Genomic DNA, 15,733 nt, shown 5'->3' with positions numbered 1-15,733 from the left:
CTGGATTCTAAAATTATTCTGATGACTTTCATTGTGGTAAGTAACAATTGTGAACAGTTTCTAACAATTTCATTGATATGTTTTTTTTAATCTAACTTCAACTTAACATCATTGATTCATCAAAAGTATAAAATATCTCTGTATCAATTAGAAATAGTATTCAGATTAATTCTGTTTTTAGATTATTACATTTAAATTTTGAGTTCGAAAGTTAGATTACCTATTGAGGGTTGAAAATATTAACCTTAAATCAGTAATCGGAGCGTAATAGTTCCTTATCTGAATTATTTAGGAGGTACACCGGGGTAAGTGTGGACGCGGGGTAAGGGTAGACGATGGCTATTAAAACAAAACTGTGCACTTTTAAAGCAGAATGTTCAATTTACTTGTAATCTGTCCAATAACTGTGAAAAAGATACGATTCAGACAGTAGCGGATGTTTTCAGCGACTTTTTTGAAATTTTCTATTTTCAACTACGATGTCGAGTTGATGTGCATCTTTTTCGATTGCAAATTTCTCGTAAACTAGCTGGCTCTTGATGAAAAAGTCTACATTGAAACATTCCTTACTTTCTAAACAACCAGATAGGAAAAGAAACGGCGGTTAAAAATTAAGAAAAAAGAGTCTGTTCACAAAAAACTTAAATTTGTCTCCAACCCCTACCTGGGGTAAGTGTGGACGGCTTTAAAAAAACTTGATTTTAACACTTTTTTTTTCAATTTTCCGTCCTTCTTCCATCCTGAATTGTATTATTTAGCTATATTTAGCATTCGGATTATTAAAAGTTGGGTAAAGGTGGGTAAAGTACTTGTTTGTTCTGTGTTTTTGATAAAATCGGATCTCATGTGTTGCAAACTAAATTACACACAATAATTATTGAAAGATGCCTTACTAATAGTATCATGAACTTTTTTCAAAATTTTGGACGGTTCGAGCAATAAAGTAACGTAATCTAACAAGAAAACACAAAATTTTTTTAAAATTTCTTCAGTTCAGATCTCAATCTGAACTTTTAAAGCAGAAGTCTATATCTGAAATCAGAATCTGAATTCTTCAATCGAATATTTTAAATCCGAATTGTTGAGTCTAGAAAACTCGGCTCACCGAATAGTTGAGCTAATTACTCGGCCGAATGGGCCGAATATTTATTATTTAGATTTTATACAATTACAGACTTGTCAAATTTTTCTATTGGTTTTGAATACTTTATTAAATATCTTAAAGTAATGTTGCTACACAATCACTAAAAACTTATGGTTTCAGCTAAACATCTCAGATGTATCCGAGAATATTTCACAGTGGATAGCTTTATACTTTGATTATCGTTTCTCCCAGAATTTATTCATATATTCATGCTTGCCCATAAATCCAATCGAGAATTCGAGAAAAGTCAAATGGGATGGCCTGATATTGTTGAAACGTTCCGAATTTCACCCGGGTTTACTCTGATAATTTGCTAAAATAAATAAAAACTTGAATTTCTCTTTGAAATTTTGTAGATTTTGCCTTAAAAAAATATTTTCTAGAGTAAATTTAAAAATGAACCTAATTTTTTGTTTTACCCTTGATGCGTCTCAGCACTGCTGATGTGATTCGATGAACACATTAAATTTTGAGTATTTTTCTTCCTTTTTCGTTTTAGATATTTGGAAATAATGCCTAGATTCTGTTCAGATATGTTTTTTTACTTGGTTAAATATATCTACTTAATTTTGGAACATAAAGAAACAACAGACAAGATCTAACAACCGAATGCCTTTATTCGTAACTACCTGCGGTTCGGCAAAAATGACACGAATGGGATTAGTTTTGAGTTTGCAGTTCGAACTCCGTTTTGAACCATCTCAAGAAGGAAAAGGGGAACTAAACTTAAAGTTCAAAGAATCGAACTATGTTTTGAACCTCGGTCATACTTAATTTTGCGTTAAAAAAACGAATGACGTTATTTTCTTAAAGATGATTAAATCCATCTTTAAGAAAATAAATTTTCTTTTTCCCTATTCAATTCGTATGAAATGCTGATACACCAGGAAAACTAAGGTTTCGATAACCAACTTATCTGAAGATCCTTGTTATCTTATGTTTCCAATTATTTTTTTGCAGTTAAATGATCAATTAGTTTGAAAAGTTTTTCAATATGCTGGTTTCTTTAACTGTTTGGTAATTAAAATTCAGTTCTGGCCGTTTAGCAGTAGAGTTTTTTTTTTATTTCCATAGTATTCCGTGTCACAACATAATCTGACGAACATAACTCCCAAAATTCACTCGCAACCGTTCTCCAACACCTGTATTGCAGGACAGTCGTCCGATATCGTGCAACATGTACTGCCCAGCGTATCCGATCAGCCTTCACAACCTTCTGGATACTGGGTTCGCCGTTGAGTCGTGCAAGCTCGTGGTTCATCCTTCGCCTCCACACTCCGTTCTCTAGGAGAACTTATTCTACACGCCGCCAAAGATGGTTCTTAACACTCGTCGCTCGAATACTTGGAGTGTACGCAGGTCCTTCTCAAGCAATATCCATGTCTCGTGCCCAAAGAAGAGGGTTTCTTCCAAAACAGTCCTCAGAAGATGGATGGAATAAAAAGTTTAACTTGGATTTAAAAATACATCTTTATTTACATACAAAACATTCCAAAATAATCTACAATTTCTATTACCTAGCACGATCGTTCTTACAAACTATCTCCGTTAACAATAAGTATTTACAGCCTTTCATTTTTCGTACTTCTACAAACGTTGAACAGGTTGTTAGGAATGCTGATTTGATCTCTTCTGTTTTTTTTTCTCTTTTTAACAGTACGAACTACATAGTTGTCCTAATTCGAATAAAATTAGTTCGGAATGGTCACTGGGAATGATGATTCCTGTTCATTGTATTCGGTTGATTTTTTGTTTGTTTAGGAAACTAGATATAAAATGGATATGTCTTAAAGCTTTGGGATTTATAGGTGCAACATATATCGGAAGAATGGTTATATTCATCCCCTCCTTCTTGGAGGGGAGAATTTTCCTGGGACGGATTAGCCAACGCTCGTAAGGCTTCTGCTTCATGATGATTTTTTCAACCGCGAACTCGTGAGCTGTCTACATAGTCGGGAAATCGTTAGGCGGTTTATGGTTTTATTTTTTATAATGTTAAGAAAAGTTTCTTTATTCCATTTATGGTTCGTGAAAAATTGTTTTGTTGTTTTTATCGAAAGAACTTTCATTAAGTTTTTTTCTGTTAATAATTTGTTAGTGCAGTTTTCCCGAAAAATTTCACATAAGTTTGAATGAATGTCTTCATCAAGCGACAAAGTTGCTGTAAAGAGATTCTTCAGTTTTTTTTTCTTAATCTTATTTACAGGGTTGTGCCTTCGCTTTAAAGCGTACCTACCAGGGTAAAATAAATATACAAAATGGGCGCCCCTCGCAATGGCAGTCGGTAATCATAAAAATAATAATAATTTCTATCTATTTTTGCGTCGCTGGGTGGTTTGTTTAGTGCAAATCTACAGCTGTTCCGGAGTGGCGTTATAGATCTGAAAGAAGTGAAAAAAATTTAGTGACTAAAATTTCAGACGCGATTTGGAAGAAAAACTCACTCATAGTTTCTTGTTGAATTTCGACTTTATAGCTAGGGTTATCGTAGGACACTTCATTCTTCCGAGGTGGTGTTATGGTGGCACTTTGCACTCGTCTTCGCGTCAAAATTAGCAGTAGAATAAGCGTAGACATCACAGCTAGAGCTGCGATAACGGCCACAACTACCAGGGGACCATAGTAATCACCAGGAACCGCCTCGACGCCAGCCACCGAGAGTTTACCTGAGAGAGAGGTTTTGATGATCATAAGGACATTTGAACAAAAGCTTTTTGCAAGTTTACCGGTCTTTCCAGGAATCGCTGGACCGCCCGGTTTGGTGATGAAGTTCACGACATTCGTTTTCTTTATGCTACCATTGGTGAGGTACATCTCCAACCAAAGTCTGTACCTAGTGCCCGGTTTAAGCTCGGTGATCAGAGTTCCAGTCGTCGAGTCACGCTTGGCAACCTTGAATACGCTGTTGGTAAAACGATAACAGTTGGTACAAAGATCCCAATAAACCTCAAACATAAAACAAACCTTGAATCCTCTTTGCACTGTCGCTCTGATAGATCGCCCGATAGATGTTGACGTATTTGTCTTCCGGATAGGGAACTCCGGACCAGTTGACTTCAACGCTGCTAGCCTTAACTTTGCTAACATTAACGATAACCTCAAAGCCATAGATGTCGATTCGCTGAGCCGTGGTAATCTGTACCATTTCTCCAGCCCGAACTTCTTCACCGTGACCCGGGAAGGGTATGAAGAAGATTCCTACCTCGTATCGCGTTTGAGGTTTTAGATTCTCCAAAGTGTACTCACTCAACGCCCTGTGGATCAGAGGAGTGGCATCGTACACCATGCCGTCGATTTCTTTGTATCGTAGTTGGATACCATCCACGTAGTCCAGCTCTTCGTCGTCCAGCTTACGCCAGCTTATCTTGGCCCAGGTGGCGTTTACATCTCCCGCCCTCAGCTCCGGATCCTGGATAACCTCCTTGAGGAAGTTGGTCGGTTGACTGAGGTGTGGATAGTGCAGCTCATGGTTGATCAACGAAGGAGGCGTTATGATTCGATCCGACGGAGTTCGCACGGTATAAATTTGACTAGATGGCTGCGAGTTGACGTCCCGTAAGACCAACGTGATCTTCACCCTGTACTCGGTGTTGGGCTCTAGGCCAGGCAGTTCGAATTCCAGCTGCGAGGTGGCTATCAGGTCATCCGGTGGAGCGAAAACCTGGGCCTGCCAGGTCGATGTGTCGTTGTTGCGGGTTCGGGTATAGCGAAGCTCGACTCGCCCATGTAGTCCCACGTAGACCGAGGGAACGATAAAGATCACTCGAACCGTATTGGGATCGACAGCGTCCAGGGCCAGCACCTTTAGGTCCGCTTGCAGTGCCGGAAAACCTAGTCCAGGACCTGTCGGTGGAAGACAATGTTAGCGTGAAATATTAAAAACATTGGATAAGTAGTTTCAGTTAGGTAATCATCGTAAATATTAGTCTCTTTGTAGGACGACAAATGTTGCAATATCAATATAGAAATCTGTTAGCTTGATTTAGACTCGGTATGTAAGAATACAACTCGACCCATCCATATTTAAATTAAGCGTTACAGGCGCGAGTCCAGGATAAACTACTCTCGATTCGGCACACGGGCGGGCGAAAAGCTATGGGTTGCCAGCCCAAAGTTGCCAGCCTAAAGGAAGAAGGAAGACCGGACCACGGTCGGAGTAGAATGCCCGTTCGGCGGGAGGCTTTCGAGTAGTGTGCGTCTGATCTTGGCAGTAAAGCATACAAAGATAAGACTCTACCTTCTGCGTATGACGAGCTGTTAGGTTTGTCGCGAACTTTTTGTAGGATACCTCTACTGCCGCGGAGTATACGAGTAGAACGCGCTCCCTACGCCGGAAGCTGCGGGGATTAGACTTGACCTTCTTCGGAGTCGAACTCGAAGGGGGAAGAGTATTTACGCCGCGAAATACTCTCGGGTGAGGTGGCTTCACGTCGTCGGCGGGTGAGTCACTTGAGTTGGTGTAGGATGACGTCTTCGCCGGGAATCATTCGAGTAGTTTCGTAAAGCCCCAGACTAAATTGCCCCAAACTTGTATAAGAATTTTCAAGCTTTTGAAATGTTGAGCGCTGCAGGCTTGAATTGATCCTAGGCCTAGTAAAGGGTCTCATGCCAAATTTTGGCCAGATCGGATCACGTGAAGGGGTCGCTCAACGAGCCTAAAGTTTCTATGGAATTTTGAGACATTTTGTTCGGGAGGAGCATGAAACTCCAGTTTTTCATGAATAACTTTGGTCCCCTCCAGCCGATTGCTTTTTTTCCTTAAAGCCTAAACTATGACAAGTATTTCATCTGAAGACTGCATTTCAATTCTACTTATGATAAAAAAGTTATTAGATTTCGAAAATAGGGTAACTTTTTTCAGGGTAATGTTCACCTCTGTTAGCGTTGCGTGAAAATGTTCGAAGCAGTGTCTCACATTAACAGTGATGAATATTACCCTTAAAAAGATAGCTATCTTTTGAAGCTTAGTGCCTTTTTTTATCCTAACTCGAATCTTCGAGAAAACCCTTTTTTAAAATAAATCGGCAGAAGGGGACAAAAGTTATTGATAAAAAACTGGATTTTCATGCTCCTCCCGAACAAAATGTCTCAAAATCCCACAGAAACTTTAGGCTCGTTGAGCGACCCCTTCCCGTGATCCGATCTGGACCAAATTTGGCATGAGACCTTGTACTAGGCCTAGGATAAATTTAAGCCTGCAGCGCATAACTTTTTCAAATGTCGAGTCATTTGGGGCACTCTACCCCAGACGTATGCTGTGACAGGCGCGTGAGGAGAGGGCCTTGAGCCAAACCATGTGGAGCAATGATCTCGAGACGTTAGAGGAGAGGTCATTGGTCTCTTGCAGTGGTCTCGAACAGAGGCGGACGATAGTCGTGCAAACCAAGCGAGCCTCAAGTTACGAGTAAAGGCTGTCTTGAATCGTAACAAGAGGCAGGGTATATATGCTGGAGTTTTGACTTGAAATTGAGTTACCGATGAGCGCTTAAGCGTGGATTTGGTCTCCCACCTCGGTTACAGCCATCGTTATTATTGGTTATTCCAGAAAGTGAATCACATTTACGGATCAAATTCCCAGGCAAGGCAGACTGGAATGGATCTGGATAGGATACACAACTGGGACTCCGGTTTTGGAAATGATGGCAAGTGCGAAAATTATTGAAGTTCTTCTTTCGGTTCTCCAACCGAAAGAAGAACTTCAATAATTTTCGCACTTGCCATCATTTCCAAAACCGGAGTCCCAGTTGTGTATCCTATCCAGATCCATTCCAGTCTGCCCCTCCGGGAAAAAATGGTCCTACGATGACTGGTGCTCTGCCCGGGTTAAGAAATGATTACAAAATAACAAAGACTTCAGAGTGGAAGCTCAGTGAGTATCCCAGTAGGTCAAAGATGCATTCGATCGCCTGAAAGAACAAAAAGGTGACTTCGGGATTAATTCATCCCAAAAGATGAAAATACCAAAGATATCAGGTGTATGGTATTCTATAGTCTCAAACAGAGCAAAAAGATATTCAGTGGCCCTGAAGAGAGGAAAAAGACACTCGATAGCTCCAAAGAGGCATAAAATGTTTTTGAAGGCCCCGAGGTACTCAATTTTTTCCCGGGATCTTCCTCAGGATGATTCATCTCTTCTCTATCCATGTCTTGTAAGTCGAGGTATTTGATGGTCTAGCAATAAGTTTGAGAATATTCTTAAAACGGAAGGGACTTATTTAAAAGCCAAGTTGAGTGCAAGACAATCAATCAATGAAAAAAGTGTTAGTGGAGAGTGTTTTGAAAAAATATGATATATAAATAGCATTCTTTTTATTAATCATATATTCCCTCCAAATTTGCAGAAAAAAAGACAAAAAATAATCAATTTCAGATCCTGCGCAATCTTTTCTACCGGCTTTGCTAAAATTTAATTAAAACATTCTGGAAAAAATGTTAGTTTAAAAACGAAACTTGCTAAATTGATTGTTAAATGTATAGCTGGTCAAATTTCATTAACATTTTGCTAAAATCTTGCCTCGGAAATTTTGTGTGTGGGAAACATCGTAGAATGTTGAAATCTTGCGCAAAACGTGTGATTTGGAAGCCTCAACAAATGTTATGAACATATTATTCATGTAAACCCTCATCTAACAATAGTAAGGTTTAAAAACTTTAAACTTTTAACTAACTTTCAAAGTAAAACCCCTATAACTCTGCTCTGAACAGAGATAGAGTTTTGATGTTTTCAATAAAGTTTCATATTTTGTATAGGTATTCTAAAGGGTGATACGGTCAAAATTTGATCAATATCAACTTGACGTATTTCTTTCAATTTTGCATTTAAAAAACCTGAACACCCCTCATTTTGAAGGTGTGTGTGCGTGTGTAGAATGGTGCTCCTATTTTGATTTTGAAATTCACTCTTCAGTTGTCAAAATGCCGTCCAAGAAAGAAGAGCAGCGTCAAGATAGGTAGATCAAAAGGTATGACATTGCGCTTAACCTCAATCGACAGAGCCACACAGGGTCAAAAATAGTTACGAAATTTCGAACAATATGTAAGTGATTTGAAACATAATTTTAATTCATGGATGATTTGGGTGTCTTATTGTCCAAATAAGTAATCAGTCGCATTCTTTGAAATACGTTGTGTAGCAATTCGTAAAATTTATGTTCAAAAGCTTTCTTTATCTTGACTACGAGACAGTTTTTCTTTGGCAATTTAGCAGTATTTCAGCAAAATATTCGAATTTCGGAGAGCATTTTTTCATATGTAGTTGTAAAAATATGGTGAAAAATGACTTGTTACAACTTGTAATGAATGCTTCTTTATTTTAGATACTAAAAAATTTAAAATGTTTTAGTTATAAGGAATTCAGCAAAAAGCATTTTTTTAACTCTATAAAAAACCACTTAAGAAATATTTTTTCCATCCGCAGAGCACTTAATGCATTGTAAATACTTTGGTGAACATTTCTATATTTTTTGCAGAATTTTAAAATCAATAGTTTTATAATAAAACTGATATTAAAAAAAAAATTCATACATTTCTGAGGAATTTCTATAACTATTTTTCGGTTGGCCTACTAATACATATGCAACCACCGGAGTAGTATACCTAAGGATTCTAGCTATCCTGGAGCAGCGTATCAAAATTTCGCTCGCGCATCGTTAAAATCCGAGCTACTCGCACGCAAAGCTGGCAAAATCGCTAATCGTTTGCTAAATCAACCGTTACAAATGTAATTAAAGTGTTTGGAGAACGTTTGACGACAACCAAGAAGTCTGGGTCGGGGGGAAATTGAAAACCGGATGCCGCTGAGACGACAAAGAGAGTTGCCGGTAGTTTCAAGCGAAACCCTAACCACTCTCTCCGAGATGCCGTAAACAAGCTGGGTGTATCGTCTACAACCGTGCATCGAGCCAAAAAACGAGCCGGACTATCGACTTACAAGAAGGATGTGACTCCAAATCGCGATGATAAACAAAATTCGACGGCCAAAGCGCGATCCCGAAGTCTGTACACGACGATGCTGACGAAGTTTGACTGCGTGGTAATGGACGACGAAACCTACGTCAAAGCCGACTACAAGCAGCTTCCGGGACAGGAGTTTTATACGGCAAAAGGAAGGGGAAAGGTAGCAGATATTTTCAAGCACTTTAAAACTGTCAAAGTTCGCGAAGAAATATCTGGTTTGGCAAGCCATCTGTATCTGTGGCTTGAAAAGAAGCATTTTCATAGCTTCCGGGACTGTCAACCAAGAAATTTACGTGAAAGAGTGTTTGAATAAACGTCTGCTGCCTTTCCTGAAGAAACACGGTTGTTCCGTACTGTTTTGGCCGGATTTGACATCTTGCCATTACGGTAAAAAGGCCATGGGGTGGTACGCCCCCAACAACGTACAGGTGGTTCCCAAGGACAAAAACCCTCCCAACACGCCAGAGCACCGCCCAATTGAGAAATACTGGGCTATTGTCAAGCGGAACCTAAAGAAGACCAAAAAAACTGCTAAGGACGAGCAGCAGTTCAAGGCAAACTGGCTTTCTGCTGCGAAGAAGGTGGACAAGGTGGCTGTACAAAATCTGATGGCAGGGGTTAAGCGTTAGGCCCGGCAATTCGGATTTGGAAAAGCAGAGCCTAACTGAATATTTTTCCTGAATTTTATACTAATTAAACTCGAAAAAGAAATTTAATTTATTTTTTTAAATAAACGATTTCTCCGATTTACACGCGTTTTCCCTTGACAAAATTTTGACCGTATCACCCTTTACAACTTTGAAGAACAGAATTAAGTTCTATCCCTTGAAACAAAAAAGTTAGAAATTTCATTTTCCTTATAGTTTCTGGACTTTGACTTATTTTTCATAAAACACTTTTTAACATGCTAATGTTCCAAATAGCTCAAATGAAAGTCAAAGGCGCCTATTTGGGTTAGAACATTTAGCTTACTATAAATGTACGGAGTAATCAAAAAATCACGAAAATTTGTTTTTTTCATTATCAACTACGCCTTGTTCTTAAAACCAATCATTAAGACTTAATCACTTTGTGATGATATTGGTGTTTTTCGGTGTTATATGTTAGTGGAAGTGACTGTTTCGTTCAATAATTGTGAACACGGTGCTAAAGATAAAAATGTTAAAGCGCGTGACAAACATTAAGTTCATTTGCAATAATTTCTATTAAGTCAGCGACTACTGGGCATTATTTAGTACAGGGTCAAGTTCAAAGCGAAGCAAGTTCCAGTGTAAGCTTGTAGTGTGTGTGTGTGTTGCGTGCTAAAGAAAAATAAAACGGGATGAAAGTGAACCTGTTTGCTGGTGTGGTGATTGTGCTAAGGGTGGTGGTGGTGGTGGGACTTGATGGTGTGGCCTTGGGTGGTGATTGGGGATTCCAACGCCAATGTCTAGCGGCTCACCGTATTGACCGTAGTTGATACCGTTACCGGAGATCGCACCCGGACCTCCAGCGCCACCAACGCCCTGATGGGGTGGCGGGATCGGTTGGAAGGGTGGAATGTTGTTGATGTTCTGATGCTGACTGGGGTGCAGAATGGGACCGGGATTGGGATCTGCTTGGGCGTGAATCTGCTGCAGCAACTGTTCGATGCGGATGTTCGGGGGAATATTTTGTGGATTGGCTCCGAGTGCATTGATCAGCGTTTGCTTGTCTAGGGGATGATGGGGCAGTTGACCTCCGGGGGGTAAGGGTAGTGATCCACCTTGCGCTCCAGATCCGGTCACGTGTAGATAGGGGTTGTACTCGTTGTAGCCAGGTTTCAGCTCCGGCCCATAATATCCCGGTGGCCCGGGTCGTTGAACTCCAAGAGTAGCAGGCTTCGAACTATCGTCGTAGTTTGCGTAGTCGTATTTGTTGCTTTCGTTGCTCTCTGGTTGAACGCCTCCGTTGAAAATGTTATTGTAGTGATCTTTCTTGGAGTCTTCCTTTTGGTGTTTCTTGTGTGGCTTCTCTTGCGGAACTTTCGGTGGTTTACCGTCGATCGTTGGGTAGAAGGGAGCATGAGATGTTTCTTTGGATGTGTCTTGTTCTTTCTCTGACTTGGATTTGTCTCCTTTCTCGCCTTTAGGAGGTTTATTGGGAAGGAATTGATTGATGGTTTCAGGCATGAGCAGAGGTTTTAGAACGTCATTGCCTGAAAAATGTGATGTTTCGAGCATGAATGATACGTGCATAAACTAGCGACAAAGTGCCGATGATAATGGAGCATACGTACAGTATTGAAGGACAAAAGGCAAAGAAAGCATTGCAGATCGCTTTTAAACGATAACTTACCAGTAATAGTTGGTTCACCGTTGGAACATGTCCATCGCTTGCAGCAGTCATCATCGGGTAGAGGAGCTAACCGAGCCATTCGGGATTACATGGTAGATTCGCAGGTGGAGTTGCTGGAACCGGTGGACAAGCAGGTCGGCATTCTACAACGCCTGACTCGCAATAGCAATGCTGGTCACAACCAGTCAGGTTGCTTGGAATTTCCGACCAGTTGTCAAACTGTTCTCCTTTGTATTCACAAGTGCCGTTGTCGACACATCGCATGCGTTCAGGACAACACCTGGGAGCTATTGCTCGGAATGTAGCCGGTTCCGGCTCCCAACGAAGGCAGTGTGGATCCAATACGTCCAACCCGAAATAGGAAGGACACTCGATTTTAGCGCAATGAACTCCAACGTCGGTACACAAACACAACGAATCGCACTCGTCATGGAACTGCTGATTCTTGGTGTACATCTTACCCTTGTACTCGCACTGATCGATCTCTCCACTGAAATCGACCTTGGCAGCACTTCGAGCTGTCGTTGTGCTGCTAGCTGAAGACGATGAAGCACTTCCTGCGGGTGCCATCATCATCATCGCTCCGCCACTCTGTTCGTGATCATCCAAAATCACGTCACAGAATTCCCGATTACAGCACGCATCGTTCGGATCCGGTACGGTGACGCAGTGTTCCGATCGAGTTTCGTTCATCGGAGGACACCGGGCTACGCAGTCAAGCTCACCTTCGGTATTACAGGTGCAGATCTTTTCGCAACCCATCTCAACCTTGGCTCCGATGTTGTAGGACTGGTTCCGATATATACAGCTCGTAACGATTGCCGTCGATGTAGTCGGAATTTTGTCCGTTGATTGGCCCATGGGATCTAAGGAGGGAAGAGTAGCTAGGATTAGTATACGTGTTGGGCTATGTTCTCTTTTAAAAGTGCATGTACTATAGGATGGCAGCTACAATGGTAATTTTAAATTTTCCAGATCGAACATATGGATTGTAGATTGGTCAAAAAAACTGACTTGTGCCTAATTTCCGCTTAATCGGACTTGATTCAGCAATAAGATATGGTATTAGAAAATTCAGAAAATCGCCAATGTAGTCTAGCGGATAGGCGAGTCTGATTTTGGTGTGCCAGGCGTACTGGGTTCGATTCCCGGTATTGGTGAGAAAACTTGTGGGTTGGAATCGCCGACAGGTAAGATGTGTTTCCTCTTACAACTGACTATATTATAGGAATGTTCAATCAGTTGCCAGCTGGCCAGGTATATACACGATTGTCGGAATACATGTAAGTAAACTAGCCCACCTGATTGACTCGTTCTTCCGAAATAAACCTACATTAACACAATACATTCACTCCGTAACAGTTCATCCGGTGTGGTGAATCCGTGCACCCATGGTAATTAATCAACATACACACATATAGATATGGTAATAGAAAATTCAGGAATTCGACGTTTATTTGTTTGACTGCAATTCACAATTTCGTTAAAAAAAATCTTTCCGGAGATTCCATGATATGATTTAATTTGAAATCAAACTACTGAAGAAAGATTGATGCTACGCGCACCTTATTTCAAATTTAAAATGGAGTTTGACTGAGGTTCAAAACATAGCTCGGTTCTATAATCTAAATTTAAGTTCTCTTTTTCCTCCTTGCGATGGTTCGAACCGGAGTTCGAACTGTGAACTCAAAACTAATCCCTTTTTTCTTATGGCGAGTATTATGTCAAAACGCTCACGTTCCCATACTAAACTTGGTTTAAATTGCTTGATAACTTTTCCAGTTTTGCTCAAAATTCTAAAGAGACTCCCTCCCTCCTTTATATCTCCGCACTGGAAGACGGGAGGGGCACCAAATATTCACAGAACCATTTCTCGTGCCCAAATTCCCAGTCAAGCTTAATTTGGTTCCATTTGCTCGAAAAGCTCTCAAGTTATGCCTTAAAAATGTATGGAAGTCCCCCTTCCTCTTTCCTTTATCTTCACTGGAAGAAGGGAGCGGGAGGGGTTTGACATAATTATAGCACCATTTCTCGTACCCAAATACCCTCCCATGCCAAATTTGGTTCCATTAGCTTCATTAGTTCTCGAGTTATATAAAAAATTGTAAGCTACCCCTTCTCCTCCCTTCATATCTCCTTACTGGAGGGGTACCAAATATTTATAGAAACATGTTTCGTCCCAAAATGTCCACTAGACTGCCCCAAATTTGTATGGGAAATTCAAAACCTGTAAATGTTATGCGCTGCAGGCTAAAATTGATCCTAGGCCTAGTACAAGATCTCATGCCAAGTTTGGGCCAGATCGGATCACGGGAAGGGGTCGCTCAACGAGCATGAAGTTTGTATGGGATTTTGAGACTTTGTTCAGGAGAAACATGAAAAATCAGTTTTTCATCAAAAACTTTGGTTACCGTCGGCCGATTTCTTTCAAAAAACGGGTTTTCTTAAAGCCTAAATTATGAAAAATATTTTATCCGAAGACTGCATAACGATAAGAGTTAAGATAAAAAGTTATTAGGCTTCAAAAATAAGCTAACTTTTTAAGGATGGTATTCATCACTATTAATGAGTCGGGGCGGTCGAACATATTGTCGCCTCATCAACAGTGATGAATACCACCGTAAAAAAAGTTAGACCATTTAAATACCACCGTAAAAAAAGTTAGACCATTTTTGAAGCCTAAAGCCAAACAGTTATATCTTCGAAAAATGGATCATAGAAATAAAACTTGAATGTCAAATTACATCAAATTTATAAAAAAATCACAAAAAAAAAGTTCTTACAAAAAGACAAACATAAAAAATAATACAAAAATAACAAAATCTGATAAACCCCAAGCAACCAAAAGTCCCATAAAACAGGTACAACAACGCTTACTCAGCCCCATCATTGATATGAAGTACGTTCTATGCAGCTCAAAATTTAAGTTCTTATTGATACTTTCAAGTTCCAAAGAAATCTTAATGATATTCTATTCAGCTTCCAGCGGCCTCTTAATTCAGCTTCCAAAAAATCGCAAAATGAGCAAAAAATTTTCTCTCTATGTCAACTGAACCGTTGGCTTCGGTTCATATCACCTTCTCTTGATTATTTACTGTATTCTGAATACCGGTGCCGCCATGATGCCACGCGCCGGATTTCAAACTCGACAAATTGCTCAACCTACAAACTCAAGTGCAAAACTACTTATTGAAGAAAAAACTTGCCCGGCTTGGGGATCGAACTCCGACCTTCGTGGTGAGAATCGAACACGCTACCACGAGACCACGCCTAGATGTTGTTCTAACTGAAACTAAAACTCGAAGAGGTGATTTGATTTTGAAAGCACATCAATGCACTTTTTGTGACTTATCAAATCCCGTTAGAGCACTTTTGTGTCCTTTATGTGACTTACCAAATCCCGTATTGAGCACTTTTGTGCCCTTTATGTGACTTAAGTCCCTTATAACGTACGTATAGATCACTTTTGCAGCTTTCAAGTTCGTTAATGAGCACATATAGTTCACTAATGGGAATTGGGCAAAACAAGTCACATGCAACGTACATGTTAATCACTTTTGCAACTTTCAAGTTCATTAATGAGTACATAAAGTTTACTAAAGGGAATTGGGCAGTTGATTCTCTATGTCAGCTAATATGTAACATTCAATGCCTTCATTCAAGTATATATGTGACTTTTGGTTGCTTGGGACTTTACAAACACTGAAACAATGACAATTACTATAAAAATTACACGAAAAACAAAAATGACTTAATAAAATAAATCATATTTGCTATTTCATAATTTTACCATTTCGTCATATATTTTTTTTCGCGTGTTTCAACTATTTCTTGATCATTCCAAAGAAAAATTAAGTGTTAGACGCTTTATAAATATTTAGAAGAAATTCTTTGAACTTTCTACACATTTACTAAAACATCTCTGTATTTTGAGAACCATCCCAAGAAGTCGATTTCTAGTAGAAATGTTTTTTTTTCCCCGAATGACAGTCTCGAAAAAGTCATGGGCAAATGTTTTTGGACTTCCCCGATTTCCTCTCGGATGAAAATTGTTCGATTCCCCCCAGGTGATTTTTGAGAGTCGGTGGTTTTTTGCAAATCAACAAAATGTAGCTGTTCAGTTTAAAAATTCTTTAAATTAGCCCTTTAATCTGCATTGCATTTCATTTTTTTAAATTGACGATTGAATATACCGTAAACTTGGGGTAATTTGATCTCCAGGGTAACTTTTATCAACATAAAATTTTTGCAGATAATCATCATTAACTAAGTCTAAAGATAAAATATCTGAAAACTGTTTTCTACGTTTGAAGACCT

At 39.7% G+C, this 15,733-nt stretch overlaps 1 protein-coding gene across 1 annotated transcript in view; it reads right to left on the bottom strand.

Annotated features, from left to right (window-relative positions):
- Positions 1-2,595: 2,595 nt before the first annotated feature.
- Positions 2,596-15,733, bottom strand: part of LOC129753291 (putative epidermal cell surface receptor) — an 81,111-nt gene continuing 67,973 nt past the window's right edge. The window contains 8 exon segments of the mRNA XM_055749092.1: positions 2,596-3,525; positions 3,589-3,810; positions 3,871-4,046; positions 4,109-4,124; positions 4,127-4,987; positions 10,434-11,276; positions 11,417-11,497; positions 11,500-12,282. Of these exon segments, the coding sequence (XP_055605067.1) occupies positions 3,518-3,525; positions 3,589-3,810; positions 3,871-4,046; positions 4,109-4,124; positions 4,127-4,987; positions 10,434-11,276; positions 11,417-11,497; positions 11,500-12,282 (2,990 nt within the window). The 3' untranslated portion in view covers positions 2,596-3,517.

The sequence above is a fragment of the Uranotaenia lowii genome, chromosome 3 (genome assembly GCF_029784155.1).
Source record: "Uranotaenia lowii strain MFRU-FL chromosome 3, ASM2978415v1, whole genome shotgun sequence".
NCBI classification, from domain to species: Eukaryota; Metazoa; Arthropoda; class Insecta; order Diptera; family Culicidae; genus Uranotaenia; species Uranotaenia lowii.
The sequence above is the reverse complement of the archived record's forward strand: the minus strand, read 5'-3'. Positions and strand labels throughout refer to the sequence as shown.